The sequence below is a fragment of the Heptranchias perlo genome, chromosome 1, assembly GCF_035084215.1.
Source record: "Heptranchias perlo isolate sHepPer1 chromosome 1, sHepPer1.hap1, whole genome shotgun sequence".
NCBI lineage: Eukaryota > Metazoa > Chordata > Chondrichthyes > Hexanchiformes > Hexanchidae > Heptranchias > Heptranchias perlo.
The window spans coordinates 57,883,653-57,903,692 of record NC_090325.1 but is presented as its reverse complement, the minus strand read 5'-3'; the positions used below and the strand labels follow the sequence as shown (position 1 = coordinate 57,903,692).

General features: G+C 39.9%; 1 protein-coding gene across 3 annotated transcripts in view; it reads right to left on the bottom strand.

Moving 5' to 3' along the window:
- The window catches only part of LOC137322543 (protein unc-13 homolog B-like), a 554,720-nt gene that overhangs the window by 195,962 nt on the left and 338,718 nt on the right, over positions 1-20,040 (bottom strand). For all 3 annotated transcript variants that reach the window (XM_067985478.1, XM_067985470.1, XM_067985475.1), the window contains one exon: positions 8,689-9,021. In XM_067985478.1, the coding sequence (XP_067841579.1) occupies positions 8,689-9,021 (333 nt within the window). The remainder of the gene's footprint in view (positions 1-8,688; positions 9,022-20,040) is intronic.

Below are 20,040 nucleotides of genomic sequence, written 5' to 3'. Positions count from 1 at the left end.
AATTAATTATATATTTGAAGAGCTCTCAATGGTGAGTTGGAGATTTTATAAGAACAGAGGTGCTGCAGAGGCACTGATTTATCAGCACTGGGGCAGTCCTGGGATCTGGAAACATTGGGCAGGGGGCCCAGGGTTTGGCAATACTGGGATAGAGTCTCCTAGTCTAGCACTATTTTGAGGGACAATAGGGGATTCCATGGTTCTAGGAACACTGGAGAGGGAGGTTCTAGAAACACTTGTGACAGTTCCTGGGATTTCTGAGAAAGGAATTCTGTGATCATAGAGCACTGGGGAGGTAGAACTTGGGTAGTTCTGGAATCAGGGAGCACTGGAGTGGATCGCAGGATCTGGGAGGGTGAAATTTTGGGGAAGGGGGTTCTGGGATTCAATAGGCTTGACGACGGCGGCCGCCTTTGAACCATCAGGTGTCTACCATGCCCGTCAGCCTCCTCCAACAACCCATCACCGCTATCAAGCAGGAGTCTGCCAATAACCCCATGAAGATAAAAGTGGTGCTTTAGCGGGATTGTCATTGCAGCACAAGAGGCTCAAAGACTTAAGGCGCCGCAGACACCAGGGGCTCGATATTAGCAGGGCGGCGGGTTCTCAGCACGGGGTCGACTGGGCACGTGGGTAACGCGCCCATTGAAATCGGGGTGCTCCGCACGCAATTGCAGCTTGATTGAAGGTACTTACCTGTGCTTCCGGGTTTCCCGCTGGTAAGCTGTGCAGCAGGCTGACTGCGCATGCGCAGCATAGGCTATCAGCTGGAGGAGCCCTATTTAAAGGGGCAGTCCTCCACTGACTGATGCTGCAGAAAATAGGAAAAGTTACAGCATGGAGCAGCCCAGGAGGAAGGCTGCTCCCAGGTTTAATGATGCCTCACTTCTGCAGGTGACACCTCTCTGTCTGAACACGGTGATTGCCTTGGCAACGGGCAGTTGCAGGGGCATTCTGTAAACACCATGTATTGTTCTATATGTATAAATGCGTAGGCTTCGAGGAGCTCCTGAACATTTACCTGAGGAAGGAGGAAGCCTCCGAAAGCTTGTGAATTTAAAATAAAATTGCTGGACTATAACTTGGTGTTGTAAAATTGTTTACAATTGTCACTCCAGGTATTACTGGATGGGGTGAGGAGGAGGGGAAGGACAGAGATCTTCCCCCCGGCGGGCGGGAGGAAGCGGCCTGCCTCTGCCGCCAAGAAGGCCTGGCTCGAGGTGGCAGAGGAGGTCACCTGCACCACCAACATATCGCGCACCTGCATACAGTGCAGGAGGCGCTTCAATCACCTAAGTAGGTCAGCCGAAGCGAGTACACTTACTCATTCCCCTACACTCCGTCTGCCACATCACCGCCCCCGACCCACATCTCCTTCTGCACTGCCAACACCAGTCTATCACATCACTCCTCACACCCACTCAAAGCTCATCCTCATTTTACCTGCACTTACTCACCTCGTCAGTACTCATCCCACCATTACCACTCAACCCAATCCTCGTACAATCTCATGGCTCTATCTCATACTCATCCTCTCGTGCATCTCTTTCACGGTCAGCCTCACTCAACCTGCCACTACCTGTGCTGCAGCCATAGGGCATGCATCACATATGTGCAGTAGGAAGCATAAGGCAAACGTGTTGTGAGCATGAAGGGGATGCACAGGGTGTTTGAGGGTTTGTCATGGTTTTTACCTCTATTTAATCTCTGATCAACTCACATTACATATTATATTGGCACCACTACTGCCACGTCTTTGCGAATCTTGTCTGGTTTGTGCAATAATGCCCGTTCCTGAGGATCACTATGAAGACCCACAACTGATGCCACCAATTGTGTCACTGCAGAGTGGGTGTAGGTGTATTTGCAGGGCTCTTTTGTGCAGACGACTGATAGACGTCGGCGATGTCCCCGGCGGCACCCTGGAAGGATGCGGAGAAGTTGTTGAGGGCAGTGGTGACTTTGACAGCGACAGGTAAAAAGATGGTGCTCGGGCCAGCAGGGAGCAGCTTGGCCTGAAGGAGGCTGCAGATGTCCATGACTACATGTCGAGTGACTCTGAGCCTCCGTGTGCACTGTTGCTCAGAGAGGTCCAGGAAGCTGAGCCTCGGTCTGTAGGCCCTGTGACGAGGGTAGTGCCCTCTGCGACGCATCTCTCTCTGCTGTTGCCCTCCCTCCTGCTGTGCAGGTGGCTGTGTCACAGCACTGTGTTGTGGAGCTCCACGTGTCAGAGGTGGACGGCGTGGCCGGAGAGGCTGGTGATGCTGTTCGCCCTCCGAGGAGGTCATGACTGCAGCTACGGCGGCCCCCATCCGGAAGATGTACATCTGAGGGGGTCCGCAAGTTAGGTAAATGTGTCTGGACACCGGGGTAAGTATACAGGTTGGCGAATTTTATTGTTAGGAGGAGGGTGGTGGAGACCAAACTTTGTCCAAAGTGACAGAGTGGCCTCCTGCAATGAGTGAGGGTCTCCCCCCACAACCTGTCAAATGGACCTTTGCAGCTGCCACAGGCTGTGCGGGAAACAGTCTCAGTTAATTTCAAAATCCCAGCCCTCCTAAAATACCAGGTCAATCAGGTCTGTAAACAACCTGAAGTACCTGTTTAAGTACTTTAAGTAGCACCCCGCCGGCATTAATTGCCGGCGGGAGTCCCACATGCGGGGGCTGCGTGCGCATGTCAACACGTCACTGGGGAACCCAGAAGTGGGCGGGTTGGAGCCGCGCTCCAGACCCGCCCCGGGAATCCCCGATTTTCGCAGCCCCCCCGCCAAGAATGCACCCGATTGCGGGTGCAAAAATCGAGCCCCAAGATGTCGTACACTGAAGGCCTTGGTCAAGTGCAAGACCAACAGCAGGTAAGGTATATTGTGTCACGTTGGATGCAGAGGAGGCCTCTACTAGGCCCTCTCCCTTCATTTGGGGTAATTCCTGCTATTAATTTGGGCCAACTGACATTTTTCACTGGACAGTCCCAGTAGGAGCAGTGAAAGGAAAAAAACAAAAACAAAAAAAACCTGATAAAATGCTCAAAAGTTCATTGCTTATTCAGTTACCAAGTTTATAGTTTGATATAGATATATAAAAAAAATCCTTAAACTTCAACAATATTTGAGGGGAGATCTTTTTAACTGAATTTTGAACAGAACAGCAATCCATTCACTATAAAAAATCTTTGTTTTCTTTCCTATCCATTAACAGAGAAACGATAACAGGTATCTGATCTGCACATCTGCAGCACCGTCACTGGTTGAAGCATGTAATTGCAGTGCGACAAATTTACATGAGCAGTTACATAAACAAATAGGAATTAATAACGGAAAAAGTTGACAAGTAGCACACAAAGATGCAAGACCTTTTATATTAAAAATCTTGTATGGGTACACCTCCTTGTCACAAACTTCTTCCTGTTTTCATGATTTTTGTTACAATTTTGTCAATGTTGAACATTAAACTTACCAATGTAATTTATACATTACCATTTATAATTGAATTTCCCTGTAAGCAGTTGCCGCAACTATTTGTTGATGACCCAACTGAATCACTCAAAATGCTTTTCAAGACTTCTTTGGCGTCATAATTTCTCACTAACTGAAATTTACACTGTAGACACGAGTTTATAATGAAAAAGGTGGACAGGAAGTGCACGCAGGCACAAGGCTTTTAATGTGATATTGGTAGTTCTCGCCTGGTGTTGCACACGGGGAGTCAAAACCAAGCTGGGACAGGAGACAGTAAGGGGAAAGGCCGTAACTGCTGTTTTAAATTTTTTAAGAAGTTTTTTTTTAGAAAATACGGGTAGCGGGGAGCAAGGTTGGGGACTGGAACCATTGGGCTGGCAACAGGAGAAAGAGGCCTGAGGCACCATTACAGCCTTTTTTATGTGGGGAACGGGGTGAAACCATTGAAGCTGTAGGGGTACCATTTCTTTTCAGTGTCAGCCGTGGCTCAGTGGTAGCACTCTCGCCTGAGTCAGAAGGTTGTGGGTTCAAGCCTCACTCCAGGGGCGTGAACGTAAAATCTAGGCTAACACTCCTGTGCAGTGCTGAGGGAGTGTAGCATTGTCGGAGATGCCTTCCTTCGCATGAGAGGTTAAACAGAGGCCCCATCTGCCCTCTCAGGTGGACGTAAAAGATCCCATGGCACTATTTCGAAGAAGAACAGGGGAGTTCTCCCTGGTGTCCTGGCCAATATTTATCCTTAAACCAACATCACTAAAATAGATTATTTGGTCATTATCTCATGGCTGTTTGAGGGAGCTTGCTGTGCGCAAATTGGTTGCCGTATTTTCTACATTACAACAGTGACTGCACTTCAAAAGTACTTCAATGGCTGTAAAGTGCTTTGGGACGCCCTGAAGTTATGAAAGGCGCTATATAAATGCAGATGTGTATTTCTTCTTTTTTCATATTTCTTCCTTTTCAACTGGCAATGAGAAACATCATGAAGTATATGTGAAAAGGTAGCAAGAAATTAACTTACAAATTTTTTAAAAATTATTTCGAATTTAAGCGATTTTTACTCACAAAAAAGATGGAGGAAAGACAATAAATTGGTGATAAGCAGTGATGGGAACTTTGGGAGACTCGCACCACCTATTCGCCAGAGCATCCAACCATATTGTAACCAGAAACCGTTTACATTATAAATGTTGACATTATTCAAAATTTCGTCAAGGGAATGAAGGTTTCTGGGTAGGAGGTATGTGCAGATGCAAATATACGAAAATAGATATATGCTATATTGTAGAGAAGATACATTTTAATCCCCTGTTAATAAAGCTACTGATGAGAACTGGGCCACTGAGCCTTCTGCAGTTTAAAGCACAGTAGACTTATTAGTGCATGGCAGAGGACATGGCTGAGGTCCTAAATGAATACTTCGCATCCTAGCAGTAAAGGAGGAGGTGGTAGTGATATTGGATAGGATAAAAATAGATAAAGAGGAGGTACATAAAAGATTGGCTGTACACAAAGTAGAAAAGTCACCCAGTCCAGATGGGATGCATTCTAGGTTACCGAGAGAAGTAAGGGTGGAAATTGCGGAGGCTCTGGCCACTATCTTCCAATCTGCCTTAGATATGGGGACTGTGCTGGAAGACTGGAGGATTGCAAATGTTACACCCCTGTTCAAAAAAAAGGGGAAGAGATATAAACCCGGCAATTACCAGCCAGCCAAACGTCGGTGGTAGGGAATCTTTTAGAGACAATAATCCCGAACAAAATTAATTGGCACCTGGAGAAGTATGGGCTAATAAATGAAAGTCAGCACGGATGTGTCAAAGGAAAATTGTGTTTGACTAACTTGATTGAGTTCTTTGATGTAGTAACGGAGTGGGTTGATGAGGGTAGTGTGGTTGATGTGTATATGGACTTTTGAAAGGCATTTGGTAAAGTACCACATAATAGACTTGTTAGCAAAATTAAAGCCTATGGGATTAAAGGGGCAGTGGCAGCGTGGATACAAAACTGGCTAAGGGACAAAAAGCAGAGAGTAGTGATGAAAGATTATTTCAAACTAGAGGGAAGTATACAGTGGTGTTCCCCAGGGGTCAGTATTAGGACCAGTGCTCTTTTTGATATATATTGATGATCTGGACTTGGTATACAGGGTACAATTTCAAAGTTTGCAGATGATACGAAACTCGGAAATGTAGTAAACAATGTGGAGGATAGTAAAAGATGCAGGGAAGTGTGAAATGATACATTTTGGTAGGAAGAATGAGGAGAGGCAATATAAACTAAATAGTACAATTTTAAAGGGGGTGCAGGAACAGAGAGACCTGTGGGTGCACATACACAAATCTGTGAAGGTGGCAGGACAAGTTGAGAAGGCTGTTACAAAAGCATATGGGATCATGGGCTTTATTAATAGAGGCAGATTACAAAAGCAAGGAAATTATGCCAAACCTTTATAAAACACTGGTTAGGCCTCAGCCGGAGTATTGTGTTCAATTCTGGGCACCACACTTTAGGAAGGATGTTAAAAAGCCTTCGAGGGGATGCTGGAGAGATTTACTAGAATCCGGGGATGAGGGATTTCAATTATGTGGAGAGACTGGAGAAGCTGGGGTTGTTCTCCTTAGAACAGGGAAGGTTAAGGGGAGATTTGATACAGGTGTTCAAAATCATGAACAGTTTTGACAGAGTAAATAAGGAGAAACTGTTTCCAGTGGCAGAAGGGTCAGTAACCAGAGGATGCAGATTTAAGGTGATCCGCAAAAGAGCCAGAGGCGACATAAGAAAACATTTTTTTACGCAGAGAGTTGTAATGATCTGGAACGTACTGCCTGAAAGGGTGGTGGAAGCAGAGTCAATAGTGACTTTCAAAAGAGAATTGGAAAAATACTCAAAGGGAAAAAATGTATCAAGGTTATGGGGAATGAGCAGGTGAATAAAGGAGTTATCCAATTAGACCCAAAGAGCTGACAAAGACACGTAGGGCTGAATGGCCTCCTTCTGTGCTGTACCTTCTTCGATACTATGATAACTACAGGAAATATCAATCAGCATATTATTATTGGACTGCAGTGGCGCAATGAGCTACAAATGCATTTTGTGCTATACTCAGCCTTAAGCTAGTGACAGCAGGGGACCGTGTACCTGCGGTGAAGGAATGAAAATAAATAGAATCATCAGTTTCCATTCTTATATTAATACAGTACGTCCAATGGCACCTTGTCATGGGCCGGGGGGGGGGGGGATTTCCCCCATGACTGAGATAACACAATTGAAATTAGTGGCCTTTTATTTAGCTTTCAAAATAGTTTGTCAATAAATGAAGTACTAATTCTTGAATTGTGAAATGATTGTTGCTTCAGTGACCCAGCACGTTACAGCTACCTGCTTCTGTCACTCTACATGCAGTGCTTCATAAAAATAATGATTAATTTCTTCAAAGCATATTAAAAAAATAGTAATGCACAGAACTACAGGGGGTTGCATGCATGTTCACTCACAATAAAAATGTTTTTTAAAAATCTCCCATTTGATATTTTCAGGCCCATAGTCAAGAATATCAAATCACTTTGTTTACATATTTCCTATAAAAACACAAGTCTCTGGCGATCATTTAAAGTCTTTATCAGCAATCTTAATAACATGATTTCTTACTTGACCAATTACAGTTTACAATACTAGTATAAGTGATACATCTTCTTCAATAAAGTTCCATATGAAAGGTTACTACACAAGCTTAAGGTAGAGGGGATCTTAGGTAAAACTTGGAGGTGGATAAGGAATTGGCTGAAAGAAAGGAATCACCAGGACCTATTTAGGGAAGTAGTGTTGGACAGGGCAAATGTCTAAGTACCCAAGGGATTGATGCTGGGGTACCTAATATGTCATTTTTACATAAATTATTTAGATTTGGAAATGCAAATAAGCTGGTCACATTCACAGATATTGACAAACTAGGGGTGAGTGCAGTAGGGTCTGACAAAGCAGCAGAAGGACCTAGACAATATTTGCATAACTATGGGACCTAAAATTCAACACAGAGAATTGCATGATTTTTCACATTGGAATTTTAAAAAGTAAGTGACGTACTTACTTGATGAATAGTATTGAGCTAGCTAGGGAAGAGGCTGAAGAGAGAACTGGAAGTGATAGTCATTTACAAACCCTGAAAATGTTAGGGGAGAAAGCAACTAGAATGCTGAGCTATATTGGCAAATAAGTGGAGTATGAGTCAGAGACCATGATGAAGTTGTAAAGTGTTCTAATCAAGGCACACCTTGAATATTGCAGTAGAAATTAGTCTTGGGAGAGAGTGAAAAATGGGCCGTTTTGCATCAGCCACCCATAATACACCTGTTCCATAATGGATCTGGGTATATCTGGGCGTATAACAGGCAGCTGATAACTTCGGGCGGGGCGCAAAACAGGCAGCCCATGCGATAACACCCGTTTTGCACTACTGCCAGAGATGAATTGCTGCCCCATTGTGTTCAATTCTGGTCACTAAAAGATAAGTTCAGGACTAATGTCAGGAACCACTTCTTCACACAAAGTGATTCATACTTCGAATGCTTTTCCAGTAATGTAGTGATGGAAAAAGCTCTGGAATCATTCAAGTGGCAGTAGGATGCTGTGTCAGTGGGCTCACTGATTCCTATGGAAGGACAAACTAGAAGGACTGAATGGCATCCCTCATTTGTACATAATTTTTCTGTGCTCTTTGTTTGCGATACTAGTGTAATTGATGCCTTGTCTTCAATAAAGTTCCAAATCAAAGGCTGCTGCACAAGCTTGAGGCAATAAGTACCCTAGATAAATCCTGGAGGTGGATAAGAAATTGGCTGTAAGAGTGAGCAGTGGGTACTCTTAATTTAATGAAGGCTTTAATTTGTTTACTTTAAACAGATTAATGCCTATATTAAAGTCGCATAGAAAGGAATGTTATTTGAATGTATTAATTGTTGGTAAGTTACTGTCACAAACAGTAAATTCTAGACTTGTACCTGTTACTGGGTTGAAAGAAACACTTTATAAATTATGAAGAGCAGTGTAGGTCTTGACCACAGATTGCAATCTTCAGTGCTCGAGCTCGAGCATCTGCCTCAAACTGACTGCTTTTTAAGAGATGATACTGATTTTTAAAGAGAATGTTTCTGACTGTCACAATCCAACTGAAATGAAACAAAAGCACTTACGGAAGTAAAGAACATTATTATAATTGCAGTACCCACCTGTCATATGGTCTTACAATCACCTCTAGCTGGGGGGAGATACTGTTGAGAGGAATCTCAGGTGTAGCTTCGTCAACTTTTCCAGAATCTTCATAATGTTTAACTTTCTTGCATTCACTCAAATGTTCCTGTTGCCCATCATCTTCATTGCACCATTCCTGTGTATCTGGTCTTGGACTCCCTGAGCTGTGATGAGAGTGATACGACTCTTGATCTCGTCTGTCATCCATTCCTGACCCATGGATGCTCTCATTATCATGGTCAAGTTCACTAAGTTGAGAGCTGCCTTGGCTGAGGTTTCCTGATGAGCCATATCTGCTACTTCCTGTAGGACTGTGAAATATGAACAGAAAGTTCAGCAACTCACTCAGCAATTGCAGCAAAGCTTGCACGTATATTGCATAACAGACGTCAGTTTACTTTGACACCTTGTGCATTCTCTACTTGAGTCTAAAGTATTATTTAATTTACACTGACTTTCATGAGAATTGAGTTCCCTCCCCTCATAATTTTGAAGACCCATATGCTGCATATGTATGAAAATGAAAATAATTTTGAATTGGTTTCTATACCGTTGGTAAAATCCATCAACTGTGTTAACTTGTTTGTTATGATTCAAGGATTACCTGCCAGATAATAATGAATTAATTATTGGTTTATTTTACTTAAAGTTGATTGGTTAAATGATGCTGACTGTTATGCATATACATGAACTTTAATATGTCAGTTTTTAAATATTAGAGCTTTTTGAAAAAGTACATTTTACTGAATGTATGTAATAGCATATACCAAGGAGCAGGACAACACAGTACCAAAAGCAGCAGGTGCTACTACACTTAGCAGACTAAAGACAAAACTGCCGCATAGTCACCTTCACATAAAGCAAACTAAAGCTGAAAACTTCCACAAAACGCCTAGCATATATCTATTAAGATACTATACATAAAATAACAATTTTTTTTCGATACAAACTTTTCTGTATGTTAAATGATAAGTAAAACAATGATCTGTAACTGAAAATAAATGGTAGTAAGGACCTATGCAATAATATTGTGGTATAAAATAAGTAATAAGTAATAGTATTCAGGGCTCCAACATACAAAAGGTTTGCAAACGTCACTATCCCCTTCTTTGCTGGCCACTATATTTCAAAAATCAAGATGAAATCAAACCATATATTTAGATAATTTAGCCAAACATTGTGCATTGGCTATCCTGAGGAATATTCAGCTATGCAGTTGTAAGTTTTAGTGTTAGAGCCACATATGTGAGTTCTTTCAGAAGTAAACTATATGTGCAATTTATTTGTGCCAATTTCACTTATCAAACAGGTGAAATTGCTTATGTGAAATTACAATTCTTCAGCTCCACCAATTTTAGTGCACAGAAGTCATGCTAAAATTGGTGACTTCTGTGCACTAAAATTGGTACAACTACTTAATTGTCAAAAAAATAACTAATGAAATTTCTGATATTTTTGTTATGAAATTATAACTGTAATTTCCAAATTCATTGTGTTTGTTTTCAGGTATATGAAGAAGGAACTAACTATTGGTTTTGAAGAAAAGAGAACTCGTCCTGACAGACTTCATAACACATCTAATTTGTCAACGTGGTGAAAAGGACTTCCTAAGCACAGTTATACAGTTGGATATCTGGCACAGCTAAATGCCAAATAAAAATAATTTCTCTTTGGATGGGAAGTTCACATGAATACAAAGGATGAGATTTTGGCGAAAAATCCAGGATGCCTTGCAAAATGCACCAACAGTTATATGAATCGCAAGATTGTGAAACAAGAGTCATCATAAAATATAAAATACAATAATGATTCTAAATCAGCCATGTCAAGCACATATACAAAGGCAACAGCTGTTAGAATACTGTCATTACTTGACACACCTGTTTGTTACAACAGTGAATGTTTTATTTATGGGAGAAGCTGTGATTAAAAGGGTAACAAGGCATCTTTACTGAATTCCACTTTGGACAGGTAGAACGCAACGTGGCACAAAGCTAAAGAACTTGATGGTGATGATATGTTACATAAAATACAAGGTTACAGAAACCAATTTATTGATGTGGTTGCTAATGTTCTCCGTAATCAATATTTATAAATGGGTGCTTATGAGAAAAAATAAAAGAGAACACACGAGGCAAATATGTGATAGGTAGTAAGGCTGCCTTTTCAAGGTGGGTTTCCATACAGCATGAGCCATTCTTCAACAATTGAAGAATCTTCTATGTATCAATATCGCAATCTGTTGTCGACAATGTCACCTCTAACAGATCCTAGAGTGTCATAAGGTGGCTTCTAAGTCATCCAGAAGATTGCTGAGTGATAAAGACAGAAAAAGAGACATCAAGGTTTATTTGCTGTTTTGAGCTTCATGTTTGTCATTTGAGTTGAGAAGTTCTGTATTAAGATGAACTAAGAACATCACTGCAATGCAAAATTGCCATAGTCTTTTAAAAAAAAGACAGAAGTATGGCAAATGATCCTTTGTATGGGCAAGTTTTACTTCATGGGGTTCCAATTGACATCCTATGAAGTCTACAGGAATTGAAGATATCCTTGTGGATGCTGGAAATTGGCTAGACACCCATTTTGTGTGTGTGTGTGTGTGTGTGTGTGTGTGTGTGTGTGTGTGTAGGTTTCTTCCATTTACTATTTATAGTGAAATCATAAATGCATTCTTCATACATGTATGTACAATTTCCTGATCAATTATAAATAGCAGAAATCTTCCTTCAAGATTATCCAAGTGAGACAACTACATCATGCTGAGAGCTCACAGGTGGGTTCACATGCATGAATTATAAGATTTTTAAAAGTGGATGCTAGGTAAAGAGGAAGATGTTAAATGTGTAACATTACTCTCTGTGTGTATCTTGGGAGAAATGGAGGTCCTATCAGATGAAAACCCACAAAAATATCAGACGCATGTTTAAAAACAGTGCAAGCTCAGGAGAGAAAGAAACAAAAATTCTGATAATCTAAGTTGAAGTGCACGTACATCACTGACCAGTCGGCACTGGTTGATGTACATCAAAATAGTGACGATATTGAGGCAATATATCCACGCTGAACACGCTGCTCTCTGGTAGGAACCTGTGTCTGAAGTCAAGAAAATGCTTCCTAATCTTCCACCTGTGGGGCACTGGATTAGCAAAGTAGAGGTAAAGGTTTTATTCTTCAAAATCACAGTCCAATTCAATCAAAGTTCAAATGTGTGGGACCAGTTCCTCGAGTTTAATCTGCTGGAACAGATGGCAATGTCAATCAATTTTTTTCATGGATATTCACTGGCATTCATTCCCTGCAGATCAGTCTTCTTTATTTAGGAGTGTAGTTGAGAGCAAGATAACCATGAACCGACAGTCAGCCACCCTCCTGTAACGAAAAAGCGCCTTAACAAAACCCAGAAAGGGATCCTTCATGGACACACAAAACAAAAAAAAGTTAGGAATACTATGCAGTCCTTTGAAATTTGTTGAAGGTCTATATAAAGGTGAAAAGTGGAAAACATTTATCCATAAATGGACAGTATTTTCTGCATCCTGGTTTGAACCTGATCCCAACCTCGGACGAGACGATACAATAATGAAAGACAACAATGTTGATTATTCAATTGATCTGAAAACGATCAGGGTGATTGCTCGTAAGAAAATATTGCCTTTTGTACAATATTATCAGCAACATGGAAGCAGGATATTCAAGAAAAATTGCTTTGCCTCAAACCCAAAGCACGTTTATGTGCCATCATTGCTAGAGATTGCTATGATAATACATCTGATAGTCTGAAAAGCAAGTACGTGAAAAATTACAGAAAGTGACCATTCAAAAGATAAAACGTACGAGTGTCATTGAATTACTTGTAATTCCAGAATGTAAATCATTTGTTTAGAATCCAAAGAACAAAGTGAAGCTGCTCAACTGCACAAGAGAAGTATAATGTAGACATCACTCAGAATATCTCGAGGAACATATTATAGTAACATTTAAGAAACCTAGATCTACAGTTCAAATCTCCTCTGATGTTAAGAAGCTACTCGAACTGTTGTGTGAGAAACACTTGAAGACAGACACAACGATCTTTGCTCAGACTGCATATTTTGTTGAAAAGCTTGAACCAATGAGAGACATCTTTCTGATGTGCGGCTACCACAATCTCCTCAATACTGGTTTGAATGAGTTGTTGGTGCAGAAGAGTAATACATTTATACCTACTCATGATGCTGGCATGACTCTACCTCATTTTGTCATTCCAATCGTTCCCAGTCCTTACATCTTAATTGGTTGTGATACTGTTATCCAAGATGACAAGCAGTGTCTGACAATATTTCTGCCAAACTTGTTGAATGAATCCTTAGATGTAACTGAACAGGTCATCACAGTTGCAAGACATATCTTTGTTGGACTGTATAGTAGGCCAGATTTTGACAGCAACCTGGCTATTCTTTGAGCACACTTGCTTGTGCCCACAACAATTGAAAAGTATTGGCTTCCACCAACAGAAGATGACTTTTGCCAGCATATTCTTCACCATCTCCATCAGATGGCTGTCATGAAGCAGTGCTATTTTATCCCAAAGTAATGCTCTTTGTAAGAAAAGTGAATAGCAAGCTAATACCCATAATGATAAAATGATCAAAGCCAAAGGATGTCTAACAACTTAGGTACCACAAATGCAGAAAAGGGCAAATGCCTAATAGTTACATGCATGTCAAATCTAATATTCAATGTGTTACATACAGCAAGAAAATGTGGTGGACATGATCAGCATATTGTGTTACAAGGCAGTGACAATGAACTGTTTCACTTTTCAATTTTATATGACTTCCAATCCATATGCTGTATTAGAGATTGTGATTTGTAAGATAAAAATACATGCCAATTTCATTTGTTCTCATTTATTGCAATTATTTAACAAAAATATCTTTCTCTAAAAGACTGCACATTAGTAAAAAGATTGGTAGATGTATGTGGTCGGTGGTGGGAAGTGTGCTCCTATAACTGCTATGAAAAGCAAGAGCTCAGGCAGATGCGGTTTCTTGATTCTTTTAGTTAAGCTTATAAACTGTTACAAATAGTGACCTGCAAATTATGGGATGTGGTATTAAGTGGCTGGCCTAAAAGAGTTGGAGCCCTGACTGTAACATACATTAAGCATTAGAATGTAAAGGGACAGATTTTTTTTAAAATCACAAAACTACTTCAATACATGTACTTTATCACTATATTACTAATGCATTATAAATGGTTAACCTTTTGGTGCCATTTATCATGCTTAAGCTCAACTGGCCTTTTCACATTCAAAAGGTCCAAACTGTGTAAAGTTTGCTCCTGTGATCCATGAACAACCTCTGGAGATGAGCATGCCGCAGTGGAAATCTCAGTTTCATTCTCAGGTATCTTCTCCCAGTTAACACATAGTTGTTCAGGTGACTCTTCTGAAGGTATTACATCCGGACTATCTTGCAAAGTATGTGAATTTTCTGCTGTAAGAAATGACTGTTCTTTCCAGGAATTGCTATGACTTTCATTTTCAACTATAACTTCTGATGCTTGCCCTGACTCTCCCATTCTGACCTCATCCATTAATACGTTACTCTGGCTTTTGTCAGTTACACTATCACCTAATAAATCAGATCCTGAAATGTCACGAATATGCATTTTTTCTCTTTCTAAAGGCTGCTTTGTGATAACAGAAGTTCCTTGTTTCGTGGGGCCCTCTTTTTGACATGAGATGTCATCCAGTTTTCCAAGAACAGAACTTTGTGCATTTTTCTCCTCTCTCACCACTTGATCATCATCCCCTTCAAAAAAGGTCTTGGAAAATTTCTTAAAACTCGATAACAACCCAGTGTCCTTGAATGAGCTACTTTTAGGAGATGGTTGCTTTGAAAACAAAGAACTAAAGGGCTTACCACCTTCTCCAGAAGTCAGAAAACTGAATTTAAGTGCTCTTACATTTGGAATTTCAAAAACCGACTTGGGTGTCTCACAATCAGTCTTTTGTGAAGTTCTGTACGCTGGTGACCCACCAGAAAGTGGTCCATCACAAGTGTTGACATTGGTCTGTAAAACAGTCGCATCCTTATCTTGAAACTCAATAGTGGTGACTGCAGCATCTGGTTCTGTGCTATTTTCCAAAGGCAAAAGGTCTATGTTTGTTGCATCAGGACTAAAAGGAACATCATTTGTCGAATCTGCAATTGCCAACTCTTCATTTTGTTGTGCATCTGAAGATAGTATACTTTCATCTGGAATATCATCTGGGGGTTTTGGCTCTGATGTGCTGTCAGACGCTATTCGATATGCAGCTTCAGTATCTGCCACATTATTAACCACCTCCCTGTCATTGGTGTTTTCATGGACAAATTGGGTATTGTTTTCATTGCAGCTCTTATATTCTTGTTCCAATAAAGTTCTAGCAATGTTATTGCTATGAACGATATCCATATTACATTCAGAAACATCAACAGACATTTTTTCTACCATTGTTTGTGAATCCTTCACAGTTTGTAAATATTTTCTTTCTTCAAATTCACCAATTTCTTCTTGAAACAAAACAGTTTCTAAACTTGCAGCTGGTTTTGTTTCTTCAGAAGGCAATTTAAACATATTGACTAGATCAGTTTTGGCAGATGGAGCCTGGCTACCTGGTGACAAATTAAAAAATGAGCTTCTCTGCTGAGTGCTTGATACTGAGCTTGACTTTGTAAATACTGACTGAAGTGATGAAAATGAACTATTTGAACTTTTCCTAGATTCACTAGTAGAAAACATCTTCAGTGTGGTCATAAAACCAGAAAACATTTCTACTGATGAGTCTATCAAAGACTTTTCACTTTCAGGCAACTTCACATTTTCACTAGAATCTGCCAATCCAGAAACAGTACAGGTTGTTTGTGGGTCTTGTTTTTGATTCACCAGGTTTTTAAAATCATTTGCTTGGGAACTTTGCAATTCCCAATTTATCTCTCTCTCTGCATCAATCTCTTCTGATTCATTTTTCGTTTCAGAACAGAGGTCCTCAAAAACATTTGTATGTGATTTTTCAACCATATAAACTGAACTGCTTATTAGATCAGTTTGCACTTCATCTTCATCTGCAGTATTAACATGCACAACATTCTCATCCCCACTACAATTATCAATGTTGACATGATCTTGTTTAGGACTTTCAACAAAATTAGAGTTGGATGTGGGGACACTATCACCTGTCACTACTATATCAGCATCATAATCTTTAAAATGGCATGTTACATCAAGGGCATCTTGGCTTTCATTCTGATTTGAACATAGCAAGTCTTCAGCAGCAACAGAGCTTCCATCACAAACATCATTATCTACTACAAGCTTGTTGTTTTCATTGTTTGTTACTGAGCTTTCCAAGGATGATAAATTACTATAATTATCATTTGCAGCAGTAACGTTTTGCTGCAGAACTGATGCTATTATGTCGAACTGCTCCATTTCTGTGACACCACCTACCTGGCCTGCAGTTGTTTTATCATTCTGCTTTACATATTTTTCAATTTGTCCCTCAAAACTTGGTTTAGAAGGCTCTGGTTTTGTCTTTTTCTCATCAATGAATGACATGTCAAAGAAACTAAAAACAGAGCTATTTTCATTCGATTTTTTCTCAACCAAGGGAGCTGATGAGAAGAAAGTTGGTAATTTGAAGAATCCTTCTGAATTGCCTGCTTGTTTGGCACCAGGTAAGAATGGACCACTAGTTGGGACTCTGGTATGATTTGACGTTTCGTCTGCTGCACTGAAGAAAGAAAATATGCCCTTCTTTGTTCCTTGCTGTTTGGAGCTTGAAATGTTCGGAAGTTTCCTATCATCTCCTCCAAACGATAAATTGAAGAAACCCGATTTGGGTTTTTGCTCCACTTTCCTTTCAGCTTGCGGCAAAGCAGCTGTATGAGATTTAGCTTTATCCTTATCAGTTTTTTGCAGCCTTGTTATGACTTGAGAACTGGGTTTTTCTGAACCAAATTGGTTATTCAAAGTTATAACAGAAGGTTTTTTTGTAGTACTTGAGGGTGCTTTTATATCAAAAAATTCTGCTTTCTTAATATGTTGTGCAGATTTCTCTTCAGTAAGAGAGGCATATTCAATACATAGATCATCGATTAATGAATCATCTGCACTATTATTTGGGATGGTTTCATTTCCAGGCATCAGAAAAGATGAAACATTTTTATTTTCTGTCTCAATGACAGCATTTTTCACATTTACAGTTTTATTAGTAATGTCAGGAAATGGTCTTACTTTCATTGTACCAGGTTCATAATCAGTATTCCATTCCCTCAGCGTTTGCTGCTTTTGCAAACCTTTTGGCCTTGAACGTGATGCCTCACATTTTGAGAATTCCAAAGGAATATTCTCCTGTTTTTTCTGGATTTTATTTTGCATGCTGTTCTGATCTAAAAATGAGGTTTTACTTTCATTTTTATTTGAGCTCAATACATCTGGTTGTTGAACTGGACTTGCATCCATTTTAAAGAAGCCTCCAATTGCGCCTAAAAGAGACGAAATGCCTGAAGGCTGTCTTTCCGCACTACTAGGAATAGTCATCGCTTGATCTTTCTCCTCCTTTTTGAGTGCTTTTGTTTTGTCCTCTGCCTCTCCTGACAAATTCAAGCCTGAAGAGTTCTGCTCTTCCTTTGACCTGCTTGTTCTAAAAAGGTCAAAGACATTTCGAGTTCCCTCATCAGTTTTAACTTGAGACTGAACTTCTGAAAGGTTAAAAAGTTTTAAAGGATTTTTCAAGAATGAGTCCTGTGCAGTCTTTGTGGAAGTTTCAGGAGCAGTTTGGTGTGACTGAGATGGTATCTCAGTTGGTACAACTTTGACTTGAGGTGTTGCAGTAGCTGCATTCTGGTTCATCTTGGAGATCCTCTCAGATATTGGCTGAAAACTTGTCTTGGTTGTGCCTTCACAGAAGTCGTTGTGCTCCTCATAGGATAACTGACCATGTTTGGGCACCAGCTTAGGCAAATCTTGATTTGTTAGGTTGTGGTTCTCATTAACAAAAGTTGGCTCGTCTCTGGCTACACTCGTGTGTGCCTTCCAGTTAGTGGAAATAGATTTCAAATTTCTTAGCCCAGTTGCAAATATATTATTTGGTGTATGATCTTGTGGAGTAACTAAAGTTTGCATATCCTCAGTATTTTGCTTTGCTTTATTCACATTATTACTTAACAGAGGAGTTGTATCCCTGTTCATTTCAAATGCCTTCTTTGCTGGAGTGGCAGATCTTGCATCTGCTGAAGCAGAATTAGAATTATCAGAATTTCCCATGCTTTGTTTTGCAACTAAACCACCCAATGAAGAGAAAAAGTGTGTAATTTTTCTAATAGGCTGTCTGTGTTCTTCTTCAGATGGCTCCTTCAATTCAGAGATTGTTTGCTCAGAATATGAAGTATTTGATAATTTAGCAGAAGAATGAAATTGACTTAATAGCCCTGTTGAGGTAGGCTGTGACAAAGATTTAGAAAATCCATGATCAGAAATTTCACTTGCTAATGCTACATCAGTTATAGATTTATTATGAGTCAAATGACCACCGTGGACTATTCTAAGATCAAAAGCAGTAGCTTGAAGTTCTTCATGTAGATGAACTAGTTGCTGTTCAGACATGAAATCCATCTTCAGCTTTTCCAGCCTGCATGTTTTGTGCTTTAATGAAAAATCTAGTGGCTCTTCACTGCCCCATTCTATTGACTCCTTAAATACTTGTGAAAAAGAACCCAGATGTTTACTTATTACCTGCTTATTCTTCTCAAGAACCAGAGAAAGATCAAGAGGTACATCATCAATTTCTGATTCAATTTGTTGTTCTTCATTGTACCAGAATAAGTCTAAATCACTTGAAACGGGCACCTTAAAACCACATACAGAAACCATGTCATTACTGAGCCCTATGTCATAACTACCATTCAACTGTTGATAGTGTTCCCATTCTTCTTGCTCTTCATCTGTTTCTGGCCTCCATACATACACATATTGGCCACTGCCATCAGTGAGCAAGGAATATATGTATTGATTATCACTATAGATGTAGTAACCATATTCAGCATCATATGAAGGCCACCATATTCCCTGTTCAAGTAAGGTTAGCCAGTCTTGGTATTCTTGATAATTACTAATGAAAAATGAGGTTTCTTTCTTACTCAATTCTTGCTGTTCTGTAAAAGGCCAAGTAACTGCACTGCCAGAAGAGCTTAAATCCATAGGCACTTCCACAAACCAATTCCTTTCATCAGCTTCATCAGGTTCTAAGGAATTCCAATATCTCTCCAAATTTCTGCTCATACATACCCCACTTCTTTGGTCAAAATCTTCATATGAAAATGACATATTGGAATCACCTGATTTTACACTAAAATCTAAACCAAATTCCATGCTATTTTCAGACTTATCCATAAGTAAATACCCGCACTCTTCAGTATTGGTGTCTTCCGCATTTTTCGATAAATTTACGACATCATAATATTCATCTGTCCCATTGTTCTGCTCTCCATAAGGAGTCTGGAAAGCATTTTGATTTGTAGTAGAATTATCTAGCCAGAATATATTGGCATCTTCATGTGAGTAATTTTCAGTAGAGTTATTAGTTCTTAATTCCCATTCAAGATTAAAATGGCTTAAATCAGTATAACTTTGAAATGAATGTGACAATTCTACTGATTTTCCATCATTCATAGGTGATAAATTGTATACTAGACCATCTCTATATGAATCATTCCAGGGAACCTGATATTCCAGTGGTCCAGCTGTATCTTGCTTCAATTCTTGCAAATCCTGGGTAACGCTTTTGAAATTTTTTGCCAAAGGTTGAGCCTGGCTAGTGTCCGATATTTCAGGGAAATCATGTTCATTCAGGTATTGTTGTACATTACTCTTAACTTTATCATCAGTATGCTCTGCTGTAAGGAAAGGTTGCCTAAAGGGCCAAAAAGATTTTGTCTGTTTATCACTGTTCTCCTTAGATTTTGATTTTGTGTCTTCAATATTATTCTCCTTTGGTTTAGAAGAAAACTGTTCAAACAAATTAAAAGATGATTTTTCATCAGTCCTTTTCTCTGCCATATTGACAACATTTGTGAAAAGTGAATATATCTGATCACCTTCACCCTGGTTCTCAGTTCTTCCTTTGTCAGGACCACCTTTATTCATCAACTTTAAAAAACCTAAAGGACTCTCATGTTTTGAATTTGTGCCCTCTTGTTTCTTTGTTGACAAATTAAAGAAGCCCGAGAAGAAACCTGACCGGTTATTGTTTTCTTCCTCTTTTGCAGCTGCATTGTTTGGTTTTACAGACGGATTTTCAT